Genomic DNA, 24,281 nt, shown 5'->3' on the forward strand with positions numbered 1-24,281 from the left:
TGAAAGCCTCAGGACCAAAATGCTTTTTCCATTTTGAAGATCAAAGACTAAAGCCTCTTAAAGTTTGCACAGCCCTGCTTCAAAGTGTGTATTCAAACACACACAAACACACACAAACACACACACAGAAATCAAGTCCGACATTAAGGCTGTGATGAACTCTGTGTGTTGCATCGAAACCTGTGCTGCAATATCAATGACTAAACTCCCCAACGAGGAGGTAACTATCTCCTTGGCTCTGATTTTATCCTCAATAATTAATTTTCTCTCCCAATGCCGACCTCTTCGGCTTTATCAGCCGCTCGCCGGCAGAATCTCAGCATTCCATTTAACCATAATCCCCCGGATAAAGGGGCGGCCTAGGTGTGCTAATGCACAGGCATGCTTGTGCACAAGAACACGCACATGAGACCTGGACTTCATAGACAGAGACATAATGTTAGCAACCAGGTAAGCAGATGTGCGGTCCAATGCTGGGCCAAGCATAATACATGTATAAAACTTAAAAATCAGCATTAACATCCTTACGCATGTGATTGGAGTGTGAATAAAAGGACAGAGGACATGATGTTCCCTCCTCAAACTGATTTAAGGAACTAGCTGGATTAGCACAGGAAAGCCTATAGCATGAATCCTGACCCCTGCGAGCCCAGCATAGCAACAGCCACGTAACCAGGGCCTGGTCTAGTTGTATGGAGGGATGGTTGGGGATGGGTGTGGAGGAATAAAGAGATGGGATGGATGGATGCAGGGAGGGTGGAGCTGAAGGGGAAGGAGAAGGAAAGGTGGGGTGTGGGTACGGATATGGGTTGATGTGGAATGTCTGAGGCAACCTTAGCTTGTGCGTAATTTAAAAATATTAAAGAGATCATGCCAGTGAAAATACAGCGTGAAAGTTATTTCAAAAATGATCACGAGTGATCGTGAAGTGTATTGTTATTTTTTTTTCATTATGAGTAGTTTCAAACAGATGCTAAATGTTAGCATGTGTGCTTGAGGGCTGCGTCTGTCCTTACTGTCTCACTTTCAGCTTGATTTCAAACGAAATGTGTCTGAGGAAGCCAAACAGACATTACACAATCAAGTCAAATGCAAACTCACATTTGTTGTAGTATTTTCATGTTTTTGTAGCGATAGCATTGTAGCTATAAAAATACATAAAAATTAATATAAAAATTTTGTGAGGTAATATTGTAATGAAACTACAGTAATCTTAGTGCATAGAATAATCTAGTCATAACACAATGAGCATGTTTCTTTATTTATTAAAACATTTTAAACAACCACTACCTTCAAAAGTTACCTGCATTTGATCTGTTAATAGTTGGTATATGGTTCCCATCGTAGCTGTTTCAGTCTTGACATGTTTCATCTAAATCCTGGTATTTAGAGGCCTATTAACAGGGTTGTTATGGGACCCCTCATTAGTGCTTTATTGAAGGCAGGTGTGGTGGAAAGGTCAACTAGTTTAGCTACATACACAGCAGTGCTTACTATGTGCTAGCATCAATCGAAAGCAATGAAACACGTACTTTGGAATAAAAAGAGAAACAGGGCAAAGTGATGAGCGGTGAAGGGGAGGTGAGTGAGTGACACGGGAGGAGAAGGAGAAAGAGAAAAACGAGGAGGACGAGGGAAGGGCTCGATTGACGAAAATATGTTGAGCGCCAGCTCGGCCAGACCAGGCCCAGCTGCTCTCTGTCTGACGAGCGCCTTAATTAAGAGACACGGGGAGAAGAAGCCCTGGAATGGCCGCAGACACACTGCCAGGAGCCTCTGGAGAGGAAACTGCTAAACAGGCACACTTGTGTATCTTTGTGGTTGACTGCCAAGAATCTCTCTCTCACACACACACACATGCACACGCACATAAACACACATGCATGGTCATCCTTTGGGACCTTGTGAAAAACATTGGCCAGCTATTATTAGGCAGCTTTTTGCATACCGGAGCAAGTGTACTAACCCTAAATGTGTGTTCCCTGTGTGTTCTTCTCCTTCTTATCCTGTTGACTGTTAAACTGAACTTCTGAGTACAAAACAGCTCTCCCTCCGACGGGCACCGATAACCGAAGAAGAAGAGGAAGAAGACGAAGAGTAAAGAGGAGGGGAGACAGAGGGGTGATTTTTTGGATCCATGACTGCCTTTACGCACCCTCCCACCCTTGCGCGCACACACACACACACACACACCTCACCCACCCTGCTCACCCTTCTTCCTCCTCTTCCTTATCCCAAAAACGTATTAATATTAATACATATCCCTCCAAACCCTCCCCCTCCCCTACCCACCCAAAAAATATCACCACCCTAGGCTACCAGTTAATAAAGCCCTCTTGACGACCCCTCCCAGCCCCAAAAACCCCAGCAAAGACAATAAGGGGAAAGTTCTCCGGCCAAATAAAAGAAGAGAAATTAATACAGTCCCATGAGAGCTCCCTCTGTCCCTCTGTCACCCCCCACAATAATTTGATTTCCTATTAAGTGATTGCTTAATTATAAAGATTATTATTGTTAATTGTAATTGACATTTTTTTTCCTCTGCTACTCTAGTCTTCATTCCTTCCCTCCCGACCTTTCATCAGGTCTTACTTTAAAGACAAGACGGGCAGTTAAAAAGGCACGAGGAACGGAGAAAGACGGGAAAAGATGGTGCAAACAAGGCCGAACTGAATGGCACTCGACAATATGACATGTAAAAATACACTGCTACAGCCTCACACTGCAGGATTAAGGTGTTGAGGCTTAGAAGTTTTATTTAATCATACATGAGTGTGTTTCAGTGTGTGCGTGTCTTTGTATTTGTCGTGTATTTGTCTTCCCCCTGTAGCTTCAGGGCACAATGTCTGCTGCAGGTCTCCTTAGAAAAGAGATTCAGGCTCTCAGTGGGATATCCTGGTTAAATAAAGGTTAAAGAAGAAGACAGGAATTCCCTCTTCTACGCCCCCCTCTCCACCCACACCCACCCACACCCACACACACACACACACACACACACACACACACACACACACACACACACACACACACACACACACACACTAAACTACAGTAGGGACCCTCTGGTCTCCGGGTTATTACACCTTCCTTCAGGCTACAGTTTCTGAAAACAGTAGATTGTACGTTGGTTAAAAAAGGACTTACATTATTCTAAAATTGTCTGGAGGGAATTTGATGTTAAAATGTAAAAAAAAAAATCATACATCACAGTTCAAGCGCAACATTAAGACTGTGTACTGTTGAGATGTATGTCACTTAACCTCACATTTTTCTCTATTTGGAACTAAAGATGGTTAAACCTTGTTTCCGGAGGGTCAGGGCACGCTTATTGGGCTCACCTCAGGCGTGGTGAGGCTGACAGTGACATACACACACACACTCATACACTTGTCTTAAAGTGCACACACCTTCACACTCCAACACACATAACAATCAACCTTTCATCACACCTTCACTTTTTAAAATGTCCTCTCAGAGTTAAATATTTTACTGTATCGATACTGGATGAAAACAAACAGCTTAAATACAATTTGAATGTTTAAGAGATATTTTATTTAAAAAATCGAAATCTCTTCAACAGAGCGATCCTGGTTTCACGACGCTGAGGCTACAGTGTGTTTGAGGGGAATTTTGAAACTTTAGCCGTAATGTTTGCAACTGGATTATATTTAAATTGAAGAACAAACAGCCACATTAATACAAATGAGCACCTGCAGCAGCAACCGCAGATGTCAGTGGGTGTTTTTGAGTCAAAGTTTCCAAGAAAAGAAAAAAGAGACATTTTCATAGATTATTTTGATGAAGATGACTTTCGGACAGGATGGCTTGTTTCTGGCAGATGCAGATAAATGTGGTATAAATAAATATCTGCCCAGAATGAAGAAATACCACAGGATGGCTGATATTTGAACATGATTGCAGTATTTAAAAGCCAAGTTCAGAATATGAATCATCCATAAACACAGAGCGAGAGGTAGAAAAACAACACAATGAATAAGAAGTCTGTCAGCATCTTTCAATTGTATTGCTGTAATGCATAAAATGCAACTCATCACAGCCTTAATAAAAAAACTGTGGTAGCTTAAACTGCATATACTTCACCATGCAAACTAATTGTTTCACACATCATTGAAATATTAGAATCTAAAATGGCTTACGAGACAGCTTCTTCATTAAACTCAGAAAACAGCGTCAGAACCAGATTCGCCGTTTTCATCTGGAGCCAGTTTAAGTCAAGTATAAGATGGTTTCGACTGTGAGAGCTACACACAGACTGACAGACAGTGCTGGACATCAGTGTGTGCAGACAGTACGCTGGCCGTGTTCGAACCACTCTGAGATCTGGAGGCAAACCGGCCCTGACCGACAGAAACACCGTAGCCGATCCTTTTCAAGGCCTGTCTCATCCACTTTGGCTTACGCACTACCGTCTCTCTCCGTGGCTGTCTGAGGCTCAGCCCCGCTGTTGGCCACATTTCTTTGGATTTAACTGAAAAGCTGCTTCACATTCCTCCTGATTTGATCAAAATATCTGCTGACTCCTTCCACGCTACTCCTGCTCTTATGTGAAAAACCAAATGTGGTCCAGTTTGTAAGGTACACTGTAAAATAAAGAGCCTGGGTTTCATGCAAAGGAAAGATGGAAATGTTGTGAAAGATCTGAAATGAGCATGGATCAACTAACATTTTTAAAACCTTCTTTCAGACTGTCTTGATGTCTTGATCATGATCCTGAATCAAATCAACTCTAGTTATTCTAGATATTAAATGTATAGACTTTTAAGCATAGAGAGAAAATGCTGAATTTATTTTTAAAACATAAAAATGACACACAGGAAACACTCAAAAACATGACAGACACAGCCGCATACTGACGGAAATTTTCATAACATAGAGGAACATCCAATGTTACACTTTCTACAATTATTGTTACATATCAGCGACTGCAGGCACCAAACAATTGTTTAACCCAAAGATTTTTAAAGTGAAAGCACTCAGCTTCTACCATTTATTTTGCATGCGCTAATATTAGGCCTACACTGTAGTCTCATCTCATTTGCATATCCTCTGTAAAAACTGGATAATACAAGTCAAACTATGGCACAGCGATTTCATGCTGTGTGTGTGTGTGTGTGTGTGTGTATGTGTGTGTGTGTGTGTGTGTGTGTGTGTGTGTGTGCCTGTTCAAACACACTGTGTGGTAGTGTGGGTGTGGCGTTACACCTCGTGTGGCACTGGGCAGCCAAGATAAGAGCTGATCCTATCCATGCCTCCCTTCTGCAGCGCCCGCCCGCCCACCCACACACCCACAACACACACACACACACAAACATTCACACACAATACACACTAATGTTGTGTTACCCAATGTGCCATTATAATCTCATTTTACAATCCTGATGCCCACAAACACACAGAAGCCAACTAAATCCATATTTCCCTCTGTAAAGTATGCAGGCATGTGTGTTACAATGATACACACTTCAAACTATACAAAGGCTGAGTGAGGTCTCAGAGTGCAAGTCCCTACAGGGACAAAGTGTAAGGCCTTAAGTAGCATCACTCGTTCACTCATATGTAGGAAGAGAGTTGAATCAGGGCACTTAAAACAAAAACATGACACTGTTAAAATCAACTTGCTTAGGCAATGAGGACAGTGTAAAGAGCAAAACAGTGAGGACAAAATGATGAGGAGAAAAAAAGAAACGCTTACCTTCATCTGTGAGACAGACAGATCTAACCCTGTAGTACAAACACACTACCACACCACTCTCTTCTCACTAACTCATCCAGACTTTCAACCATACACACACACAAATCCACACTCAGACACACTGTGATGTGATCGGCCACCCCGATAGTGAGCCAGAGCTGACTCTCTAAGCCTCAAACAAAGTTTGGTGTGCACTGACCAAGACCGAGGGGACAAAAAAAGCGAAGAAGAGAACTGGGGGGAGCAACAGAGAAAGAAAAAAAGGGAGGAAAAAAAGTGTGACCACTGAGTGAAGTTTAACCACTTACGATTCAAGTTTAGCTCCAGCACACCCCGCCTACACCCCCTGGATTCATTCACAGGCGTGTACACGCACACCTCTCCGGGTGGGAGAGGCACTGAGCTGGATTTTTTTGGGAAGCCCGGCTTTTTCTCTCCTTGTTCCATGTGGTTGCTGCTGCATGGCTGCCGGACAGGCAGACGGCCCTCGCTCATCCCCCTTTTCTCTCCTATCTTTTCTCTTTTCCTTATCCAGTGTCCCTACAGATCCACCCACCAACAGCTGTCCCTGCACGACCAGGTGTCAGATAGCTGCTCAGCCTGTGTGAGCATGTGTTTGATAATAAAAAAAAATCTCTAGGTGAGGAAGTGAGAAAAGATTAGATTGTAAAAGTATGTGAACAAGTGACACCATGAAGGAGAGAAACAGAACAAGAGAGGGAGAAAGAGGATGAAAGGATTCAATTTCTGTATGGTGGAAGGAGGAGGCTAAGTGTAGTGAATGTGATTTGATGGGGATGCTGAGATGGGCTTTAGGCGTACAAATACTATTAGTCACTGCTGTGCAAACCTGTTACTCACACACATACACATACACATACACACACACACAACACACACACATACATACAGACACAAGAAAAAAGCTGTGCTCCCAGGCTACAGGAGTCAAAACACAACATGACATACAAAAACAGAAATCAATCTTTATATTTGTCTTGTGGCCCTGGGTTAGGAGTCTAACTTTGACTGTAGTTACAAAAATTCAGCAATCCATACCTTATGGAGCTTAAACTGGACAAATACCTCTTTCAATTTCTTTGTAAAATGAAAAGAGTGTGTAACACAAAATGACAGAGGAATTAAGTCTGAAATACATCGTTGCCAAAAGCATAACTTGGCCTCAACTTGATAAAAGGAGAAATAATATCCTTGGTACATATCACATACCTTTTGCTATGAGTATGAATGCATTAAATGGATATATAAATATGTTCTTTACTGATCCACTATTCATTTTGAAAACAGTGAGAGATTTCTGTCTTCAGTCTCTCAAGCTTATGCAGCATTTTTAAATCAAAATACTTTGATTAGAAAGACTTAAATACAAGTGTGCTCATTAATCTTCTGTTGATACACTTACTCACCATCTTACTTAGCAATTGGGACATTGTGCAATACATTGTGGGGAAAGTAAATCATATGCGGCACATTTTAAATGGAAGTATGCGGTGATAAGGACAATGCTAGCAGGATCCACAGAATCAGCTATGCAGAGGTTGTGCCCACCAAGATAGTCATTCACCTTACCATCAGTTAGTTGGTGAACGCAGACTGATGCAGGCACACTTGTAAGCAATATATTCTCATCCTGATGAGTGCAATACAATTATCATATCCCTGGTGCCAAATATCGATATTCTTATTTCAAAGTAATATGGTGCTCTAAACAGATTTCCCTTCCAATTTGAATCACTGTTTCACTAATTCACAACTTATCATGGTGGGCCTAATAACATTAATCTTGAACTTTGCCTATTAAGGGCATTTTGTATTCTTCAGTCAATCAAATAGTGTGACATGTCACCAAATTCTGCAGATCGCTGTATTGTGTATTTTTTTTACAGAAGAGTATTCATTCAAGTTATCAGTCAGCCCAGTTCTGCTAGAGGACACTCAAAAAGATCTAAGCTGTTTCATTCTTTATATTTGTTATCATTAACAAATTGCACAAAAAGATCCAAACCAACATTGAGTTAGATCCCCCACTGAGACATTTTGATTCCCCTGTCCGTAGATTAATAGATATTTAGGTTAGTATTGCAGCATGAGTCTCTAAATAAACTGCAGTGCTGTACAACAGACTGGCACTCTGATGTGTTTTTAACTGTGGCACAGGCAGGAGAGCTGTATTGGGCTTTGTATTCACAGGCATTACTTTGGTTTGACCTTTTCAAGGGATTTATGATAAAAAGAAAAATACCAATTTTCCATTGTAAAATACCACCAACACAAACCCTGCAAGGAATTACAGTTTAGTATCACTTCAGCTCCAAGCTCAAAACTCGTCCCTCCAATTCCCCTTGCCTTCATTTCCTTTTTTGACTAAACCCTCCCCCATTCTTCCCATTTTAAGACCCCTTCCACACCACACCCATGACCCCCCATGTGCAGACATGAGGTCAAGCTCCAAAGATCACAGAGAGAAGCCAGACGAGAGATAGAGAGGAAGAAAGAAATGAGAAAGGAAGAGAGACAGAGACCTAAAATCATCCTTTCCTCCCAAAACCAGGCCAAAAAACCTTGAGCCTTCCCATCAGCTCCAGTCAGACCCCCTCCTTTAGCCCAGTTGTGTGTAGGGGAGGCAGTGAGCACTCTTGCAGAAACATCAGCCCAGGGAAATTCAAATGAGGAAGAAACAGTGAGAGAGACAGAGGGAGAGGGAGATTGGGAGGAAGAGAGGGAGAGCACACAATAGTGAGAAAATAGGATAAAAGAATAAGATGGGAGAGCGTTAGGTAAGGGTGGAAGAAGAGGAGGAGGAGGAGGAGGAGGGGGCAGCAAGTGAGGAGCTGGAGAGGTTGCTGAGGCTGCAGGTTAAGATAATGTGTAGATCTGAAGAGATTTGCAGGAAACATTTTTATTCATTTTTTGATTACTCCCATCTCTCCCAACCTCCCCCTCTCCTCTCCTCCTGCGTTGCTGCCTCTCCGTTTGTTTGTTTTTGGCATTAGTGTTATGACTGTTGGTTCGGCGTGTATGTACACATGCATGCTGATTAGAAACTGGAATATTTTATAAACACAAATATTCACACTCTCACAAGCCCTTCACATATCAATACATGATGCACACAAACATACTTAAAGATGCATCAGAGGAGAGGGCGGCTGGGCAGACAGTGCCAAGAATGCTAAGAGCTTACAAATTCGTAAACATGCAGGCACAGATGCTGCATGTGTACATACAAACATGCACACGGTGGAGCCCCTTGCGGTGCCCCCTTCTTATCAACGAGCTGCAGGTAGGGTTAAGTGTTCTGAATGAGCTGGACCATACGGAAATTACCCACTCCAGGTCACACACACACAAAAATATCACAAAGGTCTTAACAATGCACAACACAACTATAGCGAATTACACACAAACACACACGCACACACACACACACACACACATGGAGGAGGTCACACATTAAAAAACCCACCTGCATTACTGTCGGACCCTCCTTCCAGGTTGAGTGAGATAGAGTGGTCTCCATCCTGCTTCCCTGGACCTAGGATCATCCAGTTCTCCAGATCATCCGAATCAGAGGAATCAGAGGAATCCGAAGTATTAGACGACTCAGACTCAGACTCCTCTGAATCCGAATCTGAGCTGCTGGAGACAGCTACAGGGCCATTAATACTGCGCTTCTTCTTCTGGGTTCCCTGGAAGACCAAACAAAGAAAACCTTAATGTAGGTGCCAATATAAAGGGTATTGTTTTCATCATTTAGCTTCCCTGAGTGATCAATGAAATGTACAAGCCATGAATTAAAACTTCAAGAAAACTAAGTGATGTTAAACATTATCACTCCTTGTTTAACAGCATCTCACAAAAGAGACAGAGTTTAACTTTTTGGGCATTGCTCTACTAAAGCAGCGAGTCATGTACGTTCACTGCTACATACCCCACTGAGCTCAGCAACAGTCAGCCAGTGAGCTAAAACTGGCCACTAGACAGTAGTTTGAGCACATAGTAGCAGTAGCCAGCACTGCAGATCAAGAGGGAAGAAAAAACTGAACGGCCAAAGCCAGAAATATGAGATCGAAAAAGACAATCTGACCACCTTCTTCTACTCTGCCAAAATCAAGCATGAGAATGCATGGTAACAACATATTGCCACAGTTTAGTCGACTGGACGTTTAACCATCATCACTCTCACTCTCGCTAGTTGGTACCAGAATTACTGGTTATTTCAACAAATAATTAATAATCTGATTATTGTAGGCCCGAAACCCTGTTAACATGTTGTGTCTCAACTATAGTACCTGGATGTAAACAAGCTCAGATGACAGATGGCTTCTCCTACTTCCAGTTTGGAAGTATTTAGTTAGGAAATGGAGATAAAGTTGTGTGTAAGCTGTGTCTGGGCAAACTGGAATATTACCACTGGACTTGAGCAATGCGAAACCAGCACAGGTACAGTATGTGACCATTAAAATGCAAGGAGGACTGAAGTTGGGGCTAGCTCTGCTAAACATATTTGACAAACCAATATGATATGATAACTGCAGACTCTTTGATCTTGTGTTTATGTGTGTTAAATAAATTGTGCTCAATTTTGACTGTTTTGCTGAGTGTTTTTATTTACCCTTACAAAAATCTGTTTAACAAAGATAATTTCTATTTTAACAATGAGGAAATAAGTTGCTTCTGAACATCCCTAATCATAGAAGTGTTTTCACACAGCTTAGAAATATTAGTGTGAGATGAATGGGTGCTAAGGATTGTCTGAGAAAATTCTCCAACCCTTTACTATCACTAAGTGATATAAGTTTGTAGAGTTCCGGTAGGTATTGTTTTGTGTTAGATATTACATGACGATAAACAAATAGAAAAATACTTTAAAAATACTGAAGACAGAAGAAAATGAAATTTTAAGAATGAAAAAAAAGTTAAATGCAAACTAAATTCTCCAGCATTTTAGAGTTCAGAAATATGTTATAAATTTGACCAAAAAAACTATGTTGTACTAGAGTGCAGATGATATATGAGATGATATACACTAAACAATCAAAAACTCAGCAGGAGAGCTGGTGCATTTGAAATCTTTAAGAAGTTAGTTCCATCTGTAAGCAGCACGTAGCTACAAACACTTTCACCCTGTTGGGGTCTGAATAAGTTTTGTCCTGTAGCTGCTTCCCATGTATCTAAGGTACCAGCTGGGTTATACAATATAAAAAATAAATGCATTATGTGTCAGAAACTTGGCTATACTGTAGATTCTGCTCTTTTCTCTTGGGTCCTATAAGTAGTCTTACAACAGGGTTCTGTGTGATCTGAAGTTTTCTGACTATCTTTATGTGTAAGACCAGACAAGAGACCATTACAATAGTGCACCCAGCTGGAAATGAAGGCCTGAATGAGTTTCTCTCGATTCTTGTCTGGACATAAGACCACTGATTACTGTGATCAGTACAGGACGATCAAATTATTGACTTAATGTGGCTGCTGAAGCTCAGCTCTGAGTCTCTTAATACACCAAGATTTCAAACTTGGGTTTTCATCTTTTTAGCTTTGAATCCAACTGAGCAGAAACTTTCTTCTTTGCTGCAAAGAAATCAGTCTTTTTCTATCGCCAACAGAAATGAATTGTATCCAGGTATTTACTTGCTCTAAGAATTGATAGTGCAGGTCAGAGGAATCACTGCAACTTGGCAAAAGCCAAGCATATTTGAGTGTCGTCTGCATAGCAGTGTAACAGAGGTAGCATTAGAGTTTCTCTCTTTCTCTCACTCTGACGGGCAAGGTTGTAAACTTCCATTACAATGTGTTATAATTCCACAGTCCCTTTTCTGAAGACAGCTTAAGTGTGATAGGCTGCACTAAGACCAAGCAACACCAAGAGAGGTTTTTTGCCTGAATCTATTGGGAAGAATATCATTTAACGCCTCAGTGTGTAGAGTTTCAGTGCTGGAGTGATGTTTTAGAAGGTTGGAGATGGAATTGAATCCATCCATCTACTCAGTGCCAAAGGATCCAGGTTCTGTCCTACTCTCATTTCACAAAAATTCTTATCTCACAAATAGGGATGACCACAATTAATCGATTATCGATTAATTGATTGTTAAGAAATTACTTGAAACACGCATTTTTGTTATCAATTTTCCGTCACGTGGAACAAAATATCATGTGGTCTCATATTACACTCAGCTATCAGGGAGGTGTTTTAAGTTTAAAGCATGTTTTGATGTAAATCAGCTGTTAAAGGTGTTGCGCACAGCGAAGACGCTCAGCTGGGGGCTGCGGCTGCGCATCAGGTCTCTATGTGCGCTTCTTTAAAGAGGATCAATACAAAACTGCTGCCAACGACACAGACACGAAGGTTGACAACTATAAACAGGACATTTCCCACCTTTGGATACGAAGGCAACAGACAGGTGGGAAATTCAGGTTAGCTATGTTTGCAGAGCAGCAACATCAGAGCCGTCTGAGCTTTTCTGCAGCTGGACTGATTATGACCCGGTTGCGCTCCCGGCTGACACCTGATCAAATACACGTTTATTTTCTCAATAAGAACGAGTAGACAGCAAACTGGACACTGTGAGTCTGAAGTACTTTTATGTTAGTATTATGAGGCTTCACTTTATAAGACTATGTCTGCGTAGAATATTTCTATGAGCCTGATCGTTGATATTCTGCGTGTCAAACATGTACCCGTATTCAATCCTGTCATTTATATGCATTTTGTTGCTGTAGAAAATACAATTTAGGGGGGAAAACAACTTATTTGGCATTGTTTTTGACGTAAGAATAATAATGTTTTTTTTTTTTTAATTAATCGATAATTGATCGTTAACATTTCCAAAAATCGATCACGGAAAATACTTCAAATGTACATCCCTACTCACAAAGCAAACTTGAAAGCCAGAAGGTCGAAATGAGAAGTTACCTTGCATTAAAATTAAAAATTAAACATGTCTTTAAAAAATAGATAATATTCTGCCACTGTTATCCATGAAAACTCTGAGGGCCCTGTGACTGGCAAGCTATATTGTTGAAACAACAGTAAAAAAAAAAAAAAAAGGGGGGGGGGGGGGGGGGGGGCAGAGCTCAACAAACAAACAATGTCTTTCAAACAAGCAATAACACACAGTTTAGTATCTTGCTCTCTACCTGTCCAGCAGGAGTAGAAGTCTGCTGTGGTCTTCCACCTTGACCCTTCAAGGCACAGACCCCCTCATCATCATCATCGGAAGTGTCGCCCTCAGAGATGGAGATGACATCAGGGCCGGAGTCAATTACAATGACCTCCTCATAAAGGGAAGATGACCCCTGACTTTTAGAGTTGCTTTCCCTCTTCTTCTGTTTGTCCCGTTTCTCAGCCCTCTTCTTCAGGTATCGCTGTAGTGCATTTATATCAGGTGACTGAGGCCTACTTTCTCCACTGTGCTCCTGTTCTCCATCCCTCGTCTTCTCCGCCACATCCGTCTGCAGGTTGTCCTGGCTCTCCGCCACCTCACCTTTCTCCTCTTGCTCCTCCATCTTCCCAGCATTAGAGGAGTAGTGGAGCTGGCTGTAGAGGTGGAACTCCAGCTCGCTGTCGGCCTCTGACCCATCAGCGTCTGCGTCATCCTCTTGATAAAGCTCATCCTCCAACTCCTCCCGGTCCTGGTACATGCAGTTCATCTCCCCAACACACACTCAGCAGACGCACACACATGCACACACCTTCAGGGCAATCACACTTGGGGAAATAGTGGCAGCCTGGTGGCAAAGGGCTACTGTGGAAAAACAGAAAAAACAGTGGATTGTTAAAATCATCACAATGAATGACCCAAATATTTATATTATTATGTTGTTCAATGAACCGTAATCCAAATAGCCATATAATAATGATTATATCAAGTCTCTGCTATCATGCCAAGTTACACAGACAGATGCTTTCAAGACAGTTTAAACATACAAAAACATGGTTAATGTAAAATAACATAAACATTGAAATTAAAATGATGTTCTGTTTTTCTTTTTCAGACATAGTCAAGCAACCTCACAAGTGAGAAGCCAGAACAAGCAGATGTTTCACCATGCTGTCTTAAAAATGACAAAGAATTACTCACTCACCCAAGCCATTGCTTTTTTTCTCCAAAAAGGTGAATTGTGTTTAGTGAAGCACTTAAAACAATTGCAAATTTATTTATTTATTTGACATAACATTTTTGAAAATGGTTATTAAATTCCCAGAGATCAAAGTGACGTCGAGTCCAACCAGTGACCACTGTGACGAGCACTAAAGCCTCTGTACATGGGGTGCACGCTAAAACAGCTGTGCCAACTGATGCCCCAGAAAATGTTAGAAATACAACCCAATTTTTTTTTTTAAATGACAGAAAAATATCCACATACAACTCTGTGTTTTTTTGGAAGAGTTATTTTGTTAGCTGAGCAATAACTACATGTATTATCACAGCTACATGACTCATCATTAAAGACTGGGTTCAAAAGCTATCATTTTAAAAAGTGTATGACCATGGAGACAGATGGATGCTGGAATTATTTTGATGTTACAACTTAGATTAATCACCAGCTGTTTTCACAACTATTTAATTAACTCTCATTGAGGGATTACATTTTTTCTTCCTGCATGTTACATGTGAGGACGTCTGATTTCTAAACTCCTTTTAGGTACACTGGATACTTTTGGCTTGTGGATAAAGCAAGACGCTTGAAGACTTTTCTGTTAAGTCATCAGTGTGGGGTTTAGTTGTTTTTAATCAACATTTTTCAGGACTATTCTACTCACAATTATAGGCCAAATAACTGTTTGCTTAATTAAGACAATTAGTCACATATCAAAGTAATATGCCCTAAGTGACAACAAAAAGCTAACTTTGACATGAACAAGGGAGAAAGCATGAATATTTGGGAAAATAAAACCTGAACTTCTATGCCATGAATGTTTGTTATAAGATGATGACAATCTAGATCTGTCAAATTTTAGCCCTTATATCAACTACGATATCAATCCATAATGAATGTATAAAAAAAACTCAGCCCAAATCTAGAGTCATTTCATTTCTTACTTAAAAATTGTGCATTTCAAGTTCATGTAGATTCTGAATGTGTTCAACATGTAGACCTGTCACTTTTGACTGATACCTGTCCACCAAGAGACGTGTAAATAGTATACTTTTATGCCTGCTCTTATCTATGGTGGGGAATCACAAGTGAACACTTGCATTATCAAAAACAGGAAGAGTATGAACTTTGCTCTTTTGCTTAAATCCATGAGGGCTTGTTAGCAAAGCTCAGAGGGAGTGTGGATCCTCTGCACTTACATTTTGAATCTGCTTCATCAAAGCCTTCAGCGTGGATTTGGGTTTATGTCCTGCTGTCCTACATGTCAACACACTATAGTTGGAAGAAATCTGAAGGGTCCATATTGAGTGTTAGAAAGTATAAGATGACTATAACCAAGACTCTTTAAAAACACACTTTGTTGCAAATTTTCCAAATCTCTCTCTCTCTCCCTCTCTCTCTCCCTCCCTCTCTCTCTCTCCCTCTCTCTCTCCCTCTCTCTCCCTCTCACACACACACACACACACACACACACACACACACACACACACACACACACACACACACACACACACACACACACACACACACACACACACACACACACACTGGGCAGAGAAGGGGCACTGGCCCATTGCTCTGTCCAGTCCTGCGTGTCTGTGCCATGATGGCTGGAGATGATTGGCTCCCAGACCGCACACACCGCAGAAACGCCACGCTACACGGTCACAAGCTGGCCGCCAGGGATTAAAGGGACAGAAAGAAGAGTCTTGCCGGCTGGTGGGGGCGAGCGACAGTTTTGAAGTTTAGCCGTGCACAGAGACCTGGAGCTGACAAATGACTGGCTGTGTTTTACACTGGTGGATGTAGGAGTACTTAAAGCCCCAGCACAGACATGGTCCAGCAGCACAGGTGTGTTCGCTTAATCCATCCAATCAAAGCTCTGCTCAGGACTGTATGGGTTTATATGGACTGGATTTGACTGACATCTCCCTGACTCTCCTGTTAGCTTTGTTGCATTTGTTGAGGTTGAGACAACTCACAGCTTAATGACTCTGAGGGGCTTTTCTTACAGGAAACATCTTGATTTGTCAATTTCTTTTATCATTTCTAGGGTCCTGGTACTGTGCATGGTAACTTCTATCTCATGGCTTACTTGGGAAGTCTGAAGTCATAGCCATTTTTTAAAGGGATTGTTTGTATATTTGAGTATGATGCATAGTTTGAGAATGCATGGAGTTGTTGGCGATGTTCTCTTTACCACTATGCTGCAGTTGGGCAAAGCTGTAAATCTTTCTGCCACCAGCACCATCAATGAAAGTTGCTGAGCTACATGCCACTTTAGCCTGGGTTTCTAGTCTTCACTTTTGCAAGAATAACAAAGTGCAGCAACAAAAAAAATCCATGTAGTGTCATTATCCACAGTTTTCATATTCAAATAAAGTTAACATTAGCTTTCACATGAATAAAACTGTAAAGCTCAAACAGGGGACGTTTTGAAACTAAAAGTGGGTGATAAACATGAACTCTTTGAACAGGCTCTAAATTAATTTTTTAATAATGAGTTCTACAATTCCATAACCCGCTTTCGATCTATGTGCCACCAGAATATTTTCACAGCTGGACAAAGATCATAGCTTAACCCTTGAATTTGTCCGTCATTCAGTCCTCAATGGGGGTGATTTGGAGAGTGGTGAATTGGAGAGTGGTGAATATGTGTAGGATGGAGATCTAGTATAAATAAATATATTTTGAAAAGAGTGAAAAATGTCTGGAAAAGCATTAGTTATGATGTACTGTTATTGAGTATTTAAGGTTATGTTATTATTCAATAATATTTCAGAGGAAAGATTTGTACTTCTGTAAAATTGTAGTTACATGCTGCCTATAGTTTTACATTTTACAAGGGAATCATACAACCAATCAAAGAAGTGACAGATTGAAGTAGCTCACATTAAGCACAAGTAAATATGGAAGCTTCAATTACTGCCATTATGTCCAAATAATGCATTATAGGAACATACTGATTCAGTATTACTACAACTACACCTTATGTCGCTACTTTGACTTGTAAAGTCAATTTTCGTGAATATGTTCAATATTTATGAACTCGTTTCTGCTGTTGCCGAGTTCACTTGAGATTTTGGAGAGTTTCGGTTTGCCATGATGATAGTGATCAGCAGAAAACCTGACTAATAAGTATACGAACATCAAAACTGCAGCTAGCATGGTTAAAGCCATAGCTAGCTTCATGCTAACGAGCTAGCAGATAAGCTAAGGCACATTTTGTCTCTGCAGGAGGCTGCTAGTATGCAACGATGGCATAAAGTGTCTCGATAACAGAAGCACATAGAAATGTGTCACCGAGCAGTGATTATATCTAGTTATCTCCACACGCCGACAGTCCCTGGTTAGCATGTGTCTCTCTACTGTCAGTCCACGTGTTTACCTGCAGCAGAGCAGCCGGTCAGATGTAAACAATGAATCAATTCAGTCTGAAACTGGCACGAAATAATACAAAAACGTGGAATTAATGTCACCGTACTCAAAGCCAACACCGAACATGATTATCATTTTATTATAAGAGTTAGCTCACCTTTATCCAACAAACAGGAGATGTTACAGGAGCTGGAACTGCTCTTCTGCTTCCAGTCAGAGGGAGCCAGACCGAACACTTCCGGGTTTGTCAGAGGAAAAGAGGGGGGCCGAGTGTAACGTTTCACTGAGTTCTGCAAGACTGGCATTGAGGAAAATGTAGACTTTGTGGTATAGGTATTTCAATAAATCAATAAATAAGACTTTATTTATAAAGCGCTTTTCATACAATGACATTGTAATACAAAGTGTTGTACATAAAAAAAAATTAAAATAGAATAAATTAAGAAAAAGATCCCACCCCCAGCCCTGACCCCAAACCCACCCCACAATCCCAAGGTTAAGAACATAATCTATGCAACAATAATATTAAAAACTATAAAAAGATAAGAAAAAAAGAAGTTGCTGAAAGCGTTTGTGGTATAGCTATTTGTGATAGTGCCTGAGTATATTAAAATATAGGATGTCAGCATCAAGCAATAATAATTGAGAAATATAATTTTAAATAGCTGAGATGAAGAGATGTCATGTATTTAATAAATCGCTACAATTTTAGATATGCCGAGGCTTTAGCAACAATTGTTAAGGGACGAGGACAATAATCTAAGCGCCCATAATATCCACCAGATAGCAGAAAACTGATTGTGTTGTCAATTTTTTTTTAAGTTGGTTGTATTTCTTGGCTTTGAAATTGTTCAGTTGAACCTTTTCTTGTATTCCTTTTGATTTATTTTCATAGTTCTGTTTTGTAGATTCTCAGATTCTTCGGCCCTCATAGCGGCACTGTATTCAAAACAGATACAGCTCTACAGTGGAAATCACAACATAGACTCAAAATCACTTTCTAAAACTTGTCTGTGAAAACAATTTGTTGATGTATTCACAAATGCAGATAAAAACTGAACCATACAAAAAAGGAAACCATATTTAAATATGACCCAAAAATGCAAAAGCCCATTTAAGATGGCGGCTGAGGTGAAGTGGAAAACTTTCACGTGTTCTGAAAAATCTAACTTTGACATTCTGATCTGAAATATCAGCATTTTTCAGTTTCAACATTTGATTTGTTGTCTTTGCACTATTTTTTTTATTAAATAGATGATTTGAATTTTAGTTTAAACAGTCAGATTGTTTGCTGCCTATAAGTGACCTTTTTTTCAAGTTGTAGATCAGTTGAGTGCTTCTGTATATAATCTGTTTGATTTGGATAGCTTCAAAATAACACAGAATGGTATTTTATTTGCAAGCAGTATCAATTGATTGAACATCTCTGTCATAATATGTCACAGTCTGTGGGTCTGCATACCCCTCATTGTCAGGGAACCTCACCTCATACTGGACTGACTACAAATGTAGATGCTTCAAGATTCGCCAGAACTTCAGTGGTCCATTGGTTTATGTTCATGTTTTTCATTAGGGTCGGACAATGTGGGAAAAAAATATTGTCTCATTATTTTCCTATGGCAGGATCACAATCTGGATTTCATCACACTTCTTTTTCATGTTGTTTTTAAGACTTTTCTGACCAGCAGACAACATTTTAAGAACACAATCATTCCTTTCCTGTGTTCTAAACATTTTTTATGCACCAATTTAGCCTTTTCTGTAAACTTTCATAATTTTGATCTTGTCTTGTGTCCTCTTTTGTGTCTTCTGAACTTTTATTGACATTCTCACATCGTGATAAAAACATTCATTTGAAAACCTGTCAACTTTAAGAGTTTTTGTGTTTCTTCTTTATTGCTGTCTTGCAGAATTCCCAGTGCCTCGGCTTTTATAAGAGTAGTCCATGAAGCTTTTTGAGATGTTTCTGGATTGACTTTAGTTTTGTATGTGCGCTTGAAATAAACTGCAAATGTACAGATGATACAGAATGTGATTAATTTCTGTGCTATAAATAACACATTTTAAGATGGAAGCTAGGGGCCATAAATAAATGGACCTTGGGCCGCGATTGCCCCCCGGGCCGTACTTTGGACACCCCTGTTCTATATGATAGTTGGCTGGACCGTCTCTTTAACAACCGGGGCTCCTCCCCCCTGAGTCTCCTCATGATGGTCAGTCTACAAAAGTTTTTCGGTGACAGTGTTCGACAATGCAAAAACACGCTGAAAACGTGAGAGTAAGGAAAGGTTGTCAGTGAACAGACAAACGAATTAAGTTGCAGATTCCTGCAACCAAGGCCTTCTGCAGCAGCAGGACACACCAGAACATCATATAACTACAGGTGGGGAGGAAAGATGATTATAATGGAGGAGCAGGTGTGTGTGTTGAGTCAGGGACAGAGAACGCAAGGAGGGCAAAGAAATAACGATTGCTCGGAAGAGTGAGTGACCTCAATCCACACAAAATCTCGATGTTTGTAACATTTACCGGCTAGGGATCCATGAAAAAGCAGTTTGTAAAGAAGGCAAATTTGTTGATCTTCTGTGCTTGTCTATTCTGTCGTGGTAGATGTGCTTACTTGAAGTATAAGTTTATCAACAGGCCTACTCTCATCGAAATAAAGTTTAAGTAGGCCTTCTGAATGTATTGATTGAACAGTAAAAAGGTCTTTGTTATACAATATGTTTTTTCGAATAATAGTAATCCGTTTGAATGGGTTTGGGAGTAGAACAGTACATGGTGTAGCCTACAGGTCTGTCCTAATAGACCAGTTGAGGGCAGGTCTCTGACAAATACACAGTGGTGGACAGTAACAAAGTAACTTTACTTGAGTACTATACTTCATTAAATTTTTTGAGTATCTGTAGCTTACTTGAGTATTACTTCTTAATATCATACGTTTGACTCCACTATTTTTTTTATTTTTTTTAATTTAACCTTTATTTAACCAGATGAGACCCATTGAGATCTAGACCTCATTTACAAGGGCGACCTGGCCAAGAGGTCAGCAGCACACGTCAAAATAAATAGCACAACTCAACAGCATGGAGCATATAAACAGACTGTATTTAGAAGCAATCAATTGTTTAAAAGTGCAACTAATTTGCAAATAAAGTGCAATTTGTGATCACAAAAACAGCATTTAAAAACACAGGCACTGTTCTGGGGTCTGTCTTTCATTTAAGATGGAGCCAAAGTCGTTAAATGAGATACGATCTGACAATTTCAAGTCCTTCTGGAGTGTATTCCAAGCAGTAGGAGCAGCAAAACTAAATACTCTCTTACCGAACTCTGTCCGAACATGGGAAACACACATTTGTTAAGTGTAGCAGGAGCGCAATGCATGGTGGCTTTTCGATCTTTGTTGATACACACACAAATACATTGGGACCAAGCCAAGAAGACATTAATGAATTAGACGTAGCCAATGTGCCTTTGTAAACTACATTTCTTCTATCAATGCTCTAGTTGCTCACTACTTTTGCTTTAAAGTCAGCTGATGAATTTTCTTTTCTTTTCTGAAATCAGATCCCAAAGACTGTAAACTGTTCTTGCATTTGGTTTGTCTCAGTGGTGTAGCCGTACTTTAGTTGAGCGTAGAGCAAATGCAGATCAAATGTTATTCAAATCAGTCCGTTCATTTAGTTGTGGTAATGATGCTATGGCGGAGAAGGATGATGATTCTCTACTTGAGCACCACGGTCATACTTTGAGCCATCATTTGAGGTTTTTGAAATGATTCTCATTGTTGTAAATCTCTGATATGTTTACAGCACAAACTTCATAACAGCCTACAAAACATCAACATCTAACCTGAGAAAGCATGTTGAGGTCTGTAGCTAACAAACTTGTTTTACTCTAGATGAACATTTTAAATGTGTCTGTACTTGTAGTAACTTAGTTTCCATTTATAATTCATGGTATACTTTTTAGATATGAAATAATGTTTTCTGAACAAATATAATGTAGCAGAATGTACACCCATACATTCTCAACTGCACTCAATGCTTTGTGAAAATAAGTTTTTTTCACAAAGTTGAAAAAGTACTTTGAATACTTAAGTATTTTTAAAAGCAAGTACTCTAGTACTTCAACTCAAGTAACAACTTGACTAAGAACGTTCACTTGTATTGGAGTAATGTTTGACCTGGAGGATCTATACTTTGACTTAAAGTAATGAAGCTGTGTACTTTATCCACCACAGCAAATATAGCATGGCTGATTTTCTGTTCCAGTTCAACCCTGCCTGTCATTACTACAACAAACAAGGGACTAACACTGACTTTAGACAGGCTGCTACTTCAGGCTGTGACAATGATAACATAGTATGAACATTGTGTTGCTACAGATTGGAGATAACATAGATAATGAAGAGGAAGGTGATGAAGAGGACTGTCTGAACAAACTACATACAGTAAGTAAGCATCTTGAGCTAAATGTAACCTACATCTGTCTTGAGCTGTGTTGCTATGGGCTTACAAACTACAGCTGACTTGCAGGTTTCCATAGTTCCATTCTGCTTTACTACATTATCATTCAAGTTAAGGTGTGCTATAGTTGTTTTTTGCGCATACAGCTGAGGTTTTTTTGGAACGTACAGAAGCTTTTTTTTGGCTTCATGATTTGAATCATGAAAGTTTGTGGTTGTTGAACATGGAGTAATGTCCATTTTCATGTATATACTTGGTTATTTAACATCCATGTCCTCTCCCACACTTCCACTGTACATGTAGTTGTATTTTTGTCCCCACCACAGAATGAACAGCTTTGCAAAGTTATGTGTCAGTTTTGGATATTTGTTTAAAGCGGGTAATATCTGGATAACAGTCCCCTGTTCTATCATCAGGTTTTCTGATCTGATTATTTTTACATGTAAGGATTGAAAAGTTAATTTTGAATGTTTCTCATGATTCTTTATTTTTTTTTGTCTTAGCTTTTTTCTCTGTGATTTGATTGTTTATTACTCACTTGTTAGACAGACTTTTTTTATATAGTATGATTCTGTCTCCAGGGTAATACCGTACAAATTAACATGCACAAAAAAGGACACTCTTGTAAGACCTGACTATATTGATAAGAGCTGTAGTGTGTCCTGCTGGAGATTGGGCATGTGGTCCTGGCATTCCTAGTTCATGTCCGTTTAGTATAATTTGTAAGTTTTCACCTCCGCTATCTACAAAAATAACCGCTAGCACTTGTAAAATATAGGGCCTTTGAATAACAGAACTGGTTGACCTCTTCTGTAATTCAAAATGTTATCAGGTTATAGTTACATAAATTGCATGTGCTCAAAGAGTACCCAGAGACTTCATGTTTTGAAACATGTACTTTGATTATAAAATGACACTATCAAAGCTGAATTGTATACTGGGCTACTTTACTACTAAGGCATGGTATCTCTTCATGTAGACAAAAGAATCAGCCAGGCCCTACACTGCTTTCCCTACATAGACTATTGTGAGTCTGATGGATGCTTGGCGTGTTCACCTTTGCCAATAAGACTCAAATATTAACTATGAAGTGACGGAATATGTGCTGGATGTATGCGTGCATGGACCTTCAGGCCTGCACTATTATTACATGTTGATGGGAATGTAAATCTATATGTAAATGTAATTCAACAGACTGACTATCGCCATCAGTCATATTTATAACACGCAGAATATACAGCAAAATTATACCATCCTGGCTCCCGTGCAGACTGTGTTACATTAACATCCAAACCACCCGCCCCCATCAAACCTTCCATCTCATGAGAGAAATTGTGAACTCTGTTTATCTAACTATAGGTGTCAGTAGCGCAATAAAAGTGAGTGAATGGCATCCTGATGGGAATCAGGGGGTGAATGCCATCTGATTCTAGAGGTTTCTCCATGCGTGTCATCATAGGGAAAGGCCATCACAGAGTTGGATTGTTCCTTTTCTAAAAGGTTATAGGCTGCACCTCCTGTCTCAACACTATCACCTCTTATAGCCCATGTATACATCTAACACACACACACACACACACACACACACACACACACACACACACACACACACATATACACACGTAATATCTGCATCTGTTTTGTTTTTGGGGAAGGGCCCTCTGCCTCCTCTGCTCCCCATATCTCTCCCTAAATTGGATGCAGGTTCGGGATGCCTCAGTGCCTCGCTGAAATTGTGATGTGGCTGCCTGATTTTGGGTTCCATGCATTCCACTGTATTTATTATTATTATTTTTAAAAAACATAGAAGAGGCCAGCTGAAAGAAGGCATCTGGTTCAGTGGTTCATCTCTGAGCATCCAGACCAGTGGCGTGTTGAAGATGGATGGAGAGTCCAGGACAGGGATTTAAAGTCTCCCCATTTCCAATCACACATTCCTGAGGGAAGGTTCTGCCTGATGAATGATCTTTATTGAGGAGAAGAAGCTAAAAGAAGCATGTCATTGCTCTCATTTGATGGTGTTTGTATGTACTATAGAGGCTCCTACCTTCATTTTGTTCCAGGTGTTGCAGCCGATATTTCAATGGGGTGCTTTATCAAAACAGGATTCTCTGCAGTAACTGTGGTATATTGGCAATATTCTGTAACTGATGGTTATTTATGTTCAAAGGGAGTTTTTGTTAAGGCTAATAAATGCCGAACTGTGTACTTAACACTGGGGATTGTTCTGATTTTGTTGCAATGATATTCTTTTGAGAGGATTTTACAGACACTCTTATGAACTTCAGAAAAACAAATTTTCCTCTTTTAAAAGAAAATTTGACCTGAGTTGCATCCTGAAAATGGCTTAACATGTAGAGTTGTTGGTGAATAACTACAGCAAAAAATAAATAAATAAATAGGTGTCCTTTTTGGTGAACAACAGAAAGCAATAATTTGTTATCTTTATTTTTTGACAAGTCTTGAAAACTAAAAAAAAAACAACAACAGAATATGTCATCTTCTCAAATATTTTTGGTTGTCTTTGTTGTTTTAGGCTTTAAGAATAGAGCAAGTAAGTCATTTATGAAGAATACAGTCAGCAAATAATGTCT

The 24,281-nt window shown here is 39.9% G+C and overlaps 1 protein-coding gene and 1 long non-coding RNA gene across 3 annotated transcripts in view; one reads left to right on the plus strand and one right to left on the minus strand.

Annotated features, from left to right (window-relative positions):
* Positions 1 to 17,481, minus strand: part of zcchc7 (zinc finger, CCHC domain containing 7) — a 59,104-nt gene extending 41,623 nt beyond the window's left edge. The window contains exons 1-3 of one of the 2 annotated variants that reach the window (XM_034687985.1): positions 17,373 to 17,481; positions 12,875 to 13,479; positions 9,201 to 9,423 (exon numbers count right to left, since the gene is read on the minus strand). In XM_034687985.1, the coding sequence (XP_034543876.1) occupies positions 9,201 to 9,423; positions 12,875 to 13,387 (736 nt within the window). In that variant the 5' untranslated portion in view covers positions 13,388 to 13,479; positions 17,373 to 17,481. Of the gene's footprint in view, positions 1 to 9,200; positions 9,424 to 12,874; positions 13,483 to 17,372 lie in introns of both variants that reach the window. The other variant, XM_034687984.1, reaches the window with a different exon arrangement.
* A 1,964-nt stretch (positions 17,482 to 19,445) lies between these two features.
* On the plus strand, positions 19,446 to 23,941 carry LOC117816629. Its single transcript, XR_004631985.1, has 3 exons — positions 19,446 to 19,598; positions 21,606 to 21,671; positions 23,495 to 23,941. It is a non-coding gene; the product is annotated as an uncharacterized LOC117816629 (long non-coding RNA).
* The last annotated feature ends 340 nt before the right edge of the window (positions 23,942 to 24,281 follow it).

Source organism: Notolabrus celidotus, chromosome 7 (assembly GCF_009762535.1).
Source record: "Notolabrus celidotus isolate fNotCel1 chromosome 7, fNotCel1.pri, whole genome shotgun sequence".
Lineage (NCBI taxonomy): Eukaryota > Metazoa > Chordata > Actinopteri > Labriformes > Labridae > Notolabrus > Notolabrus celidotus.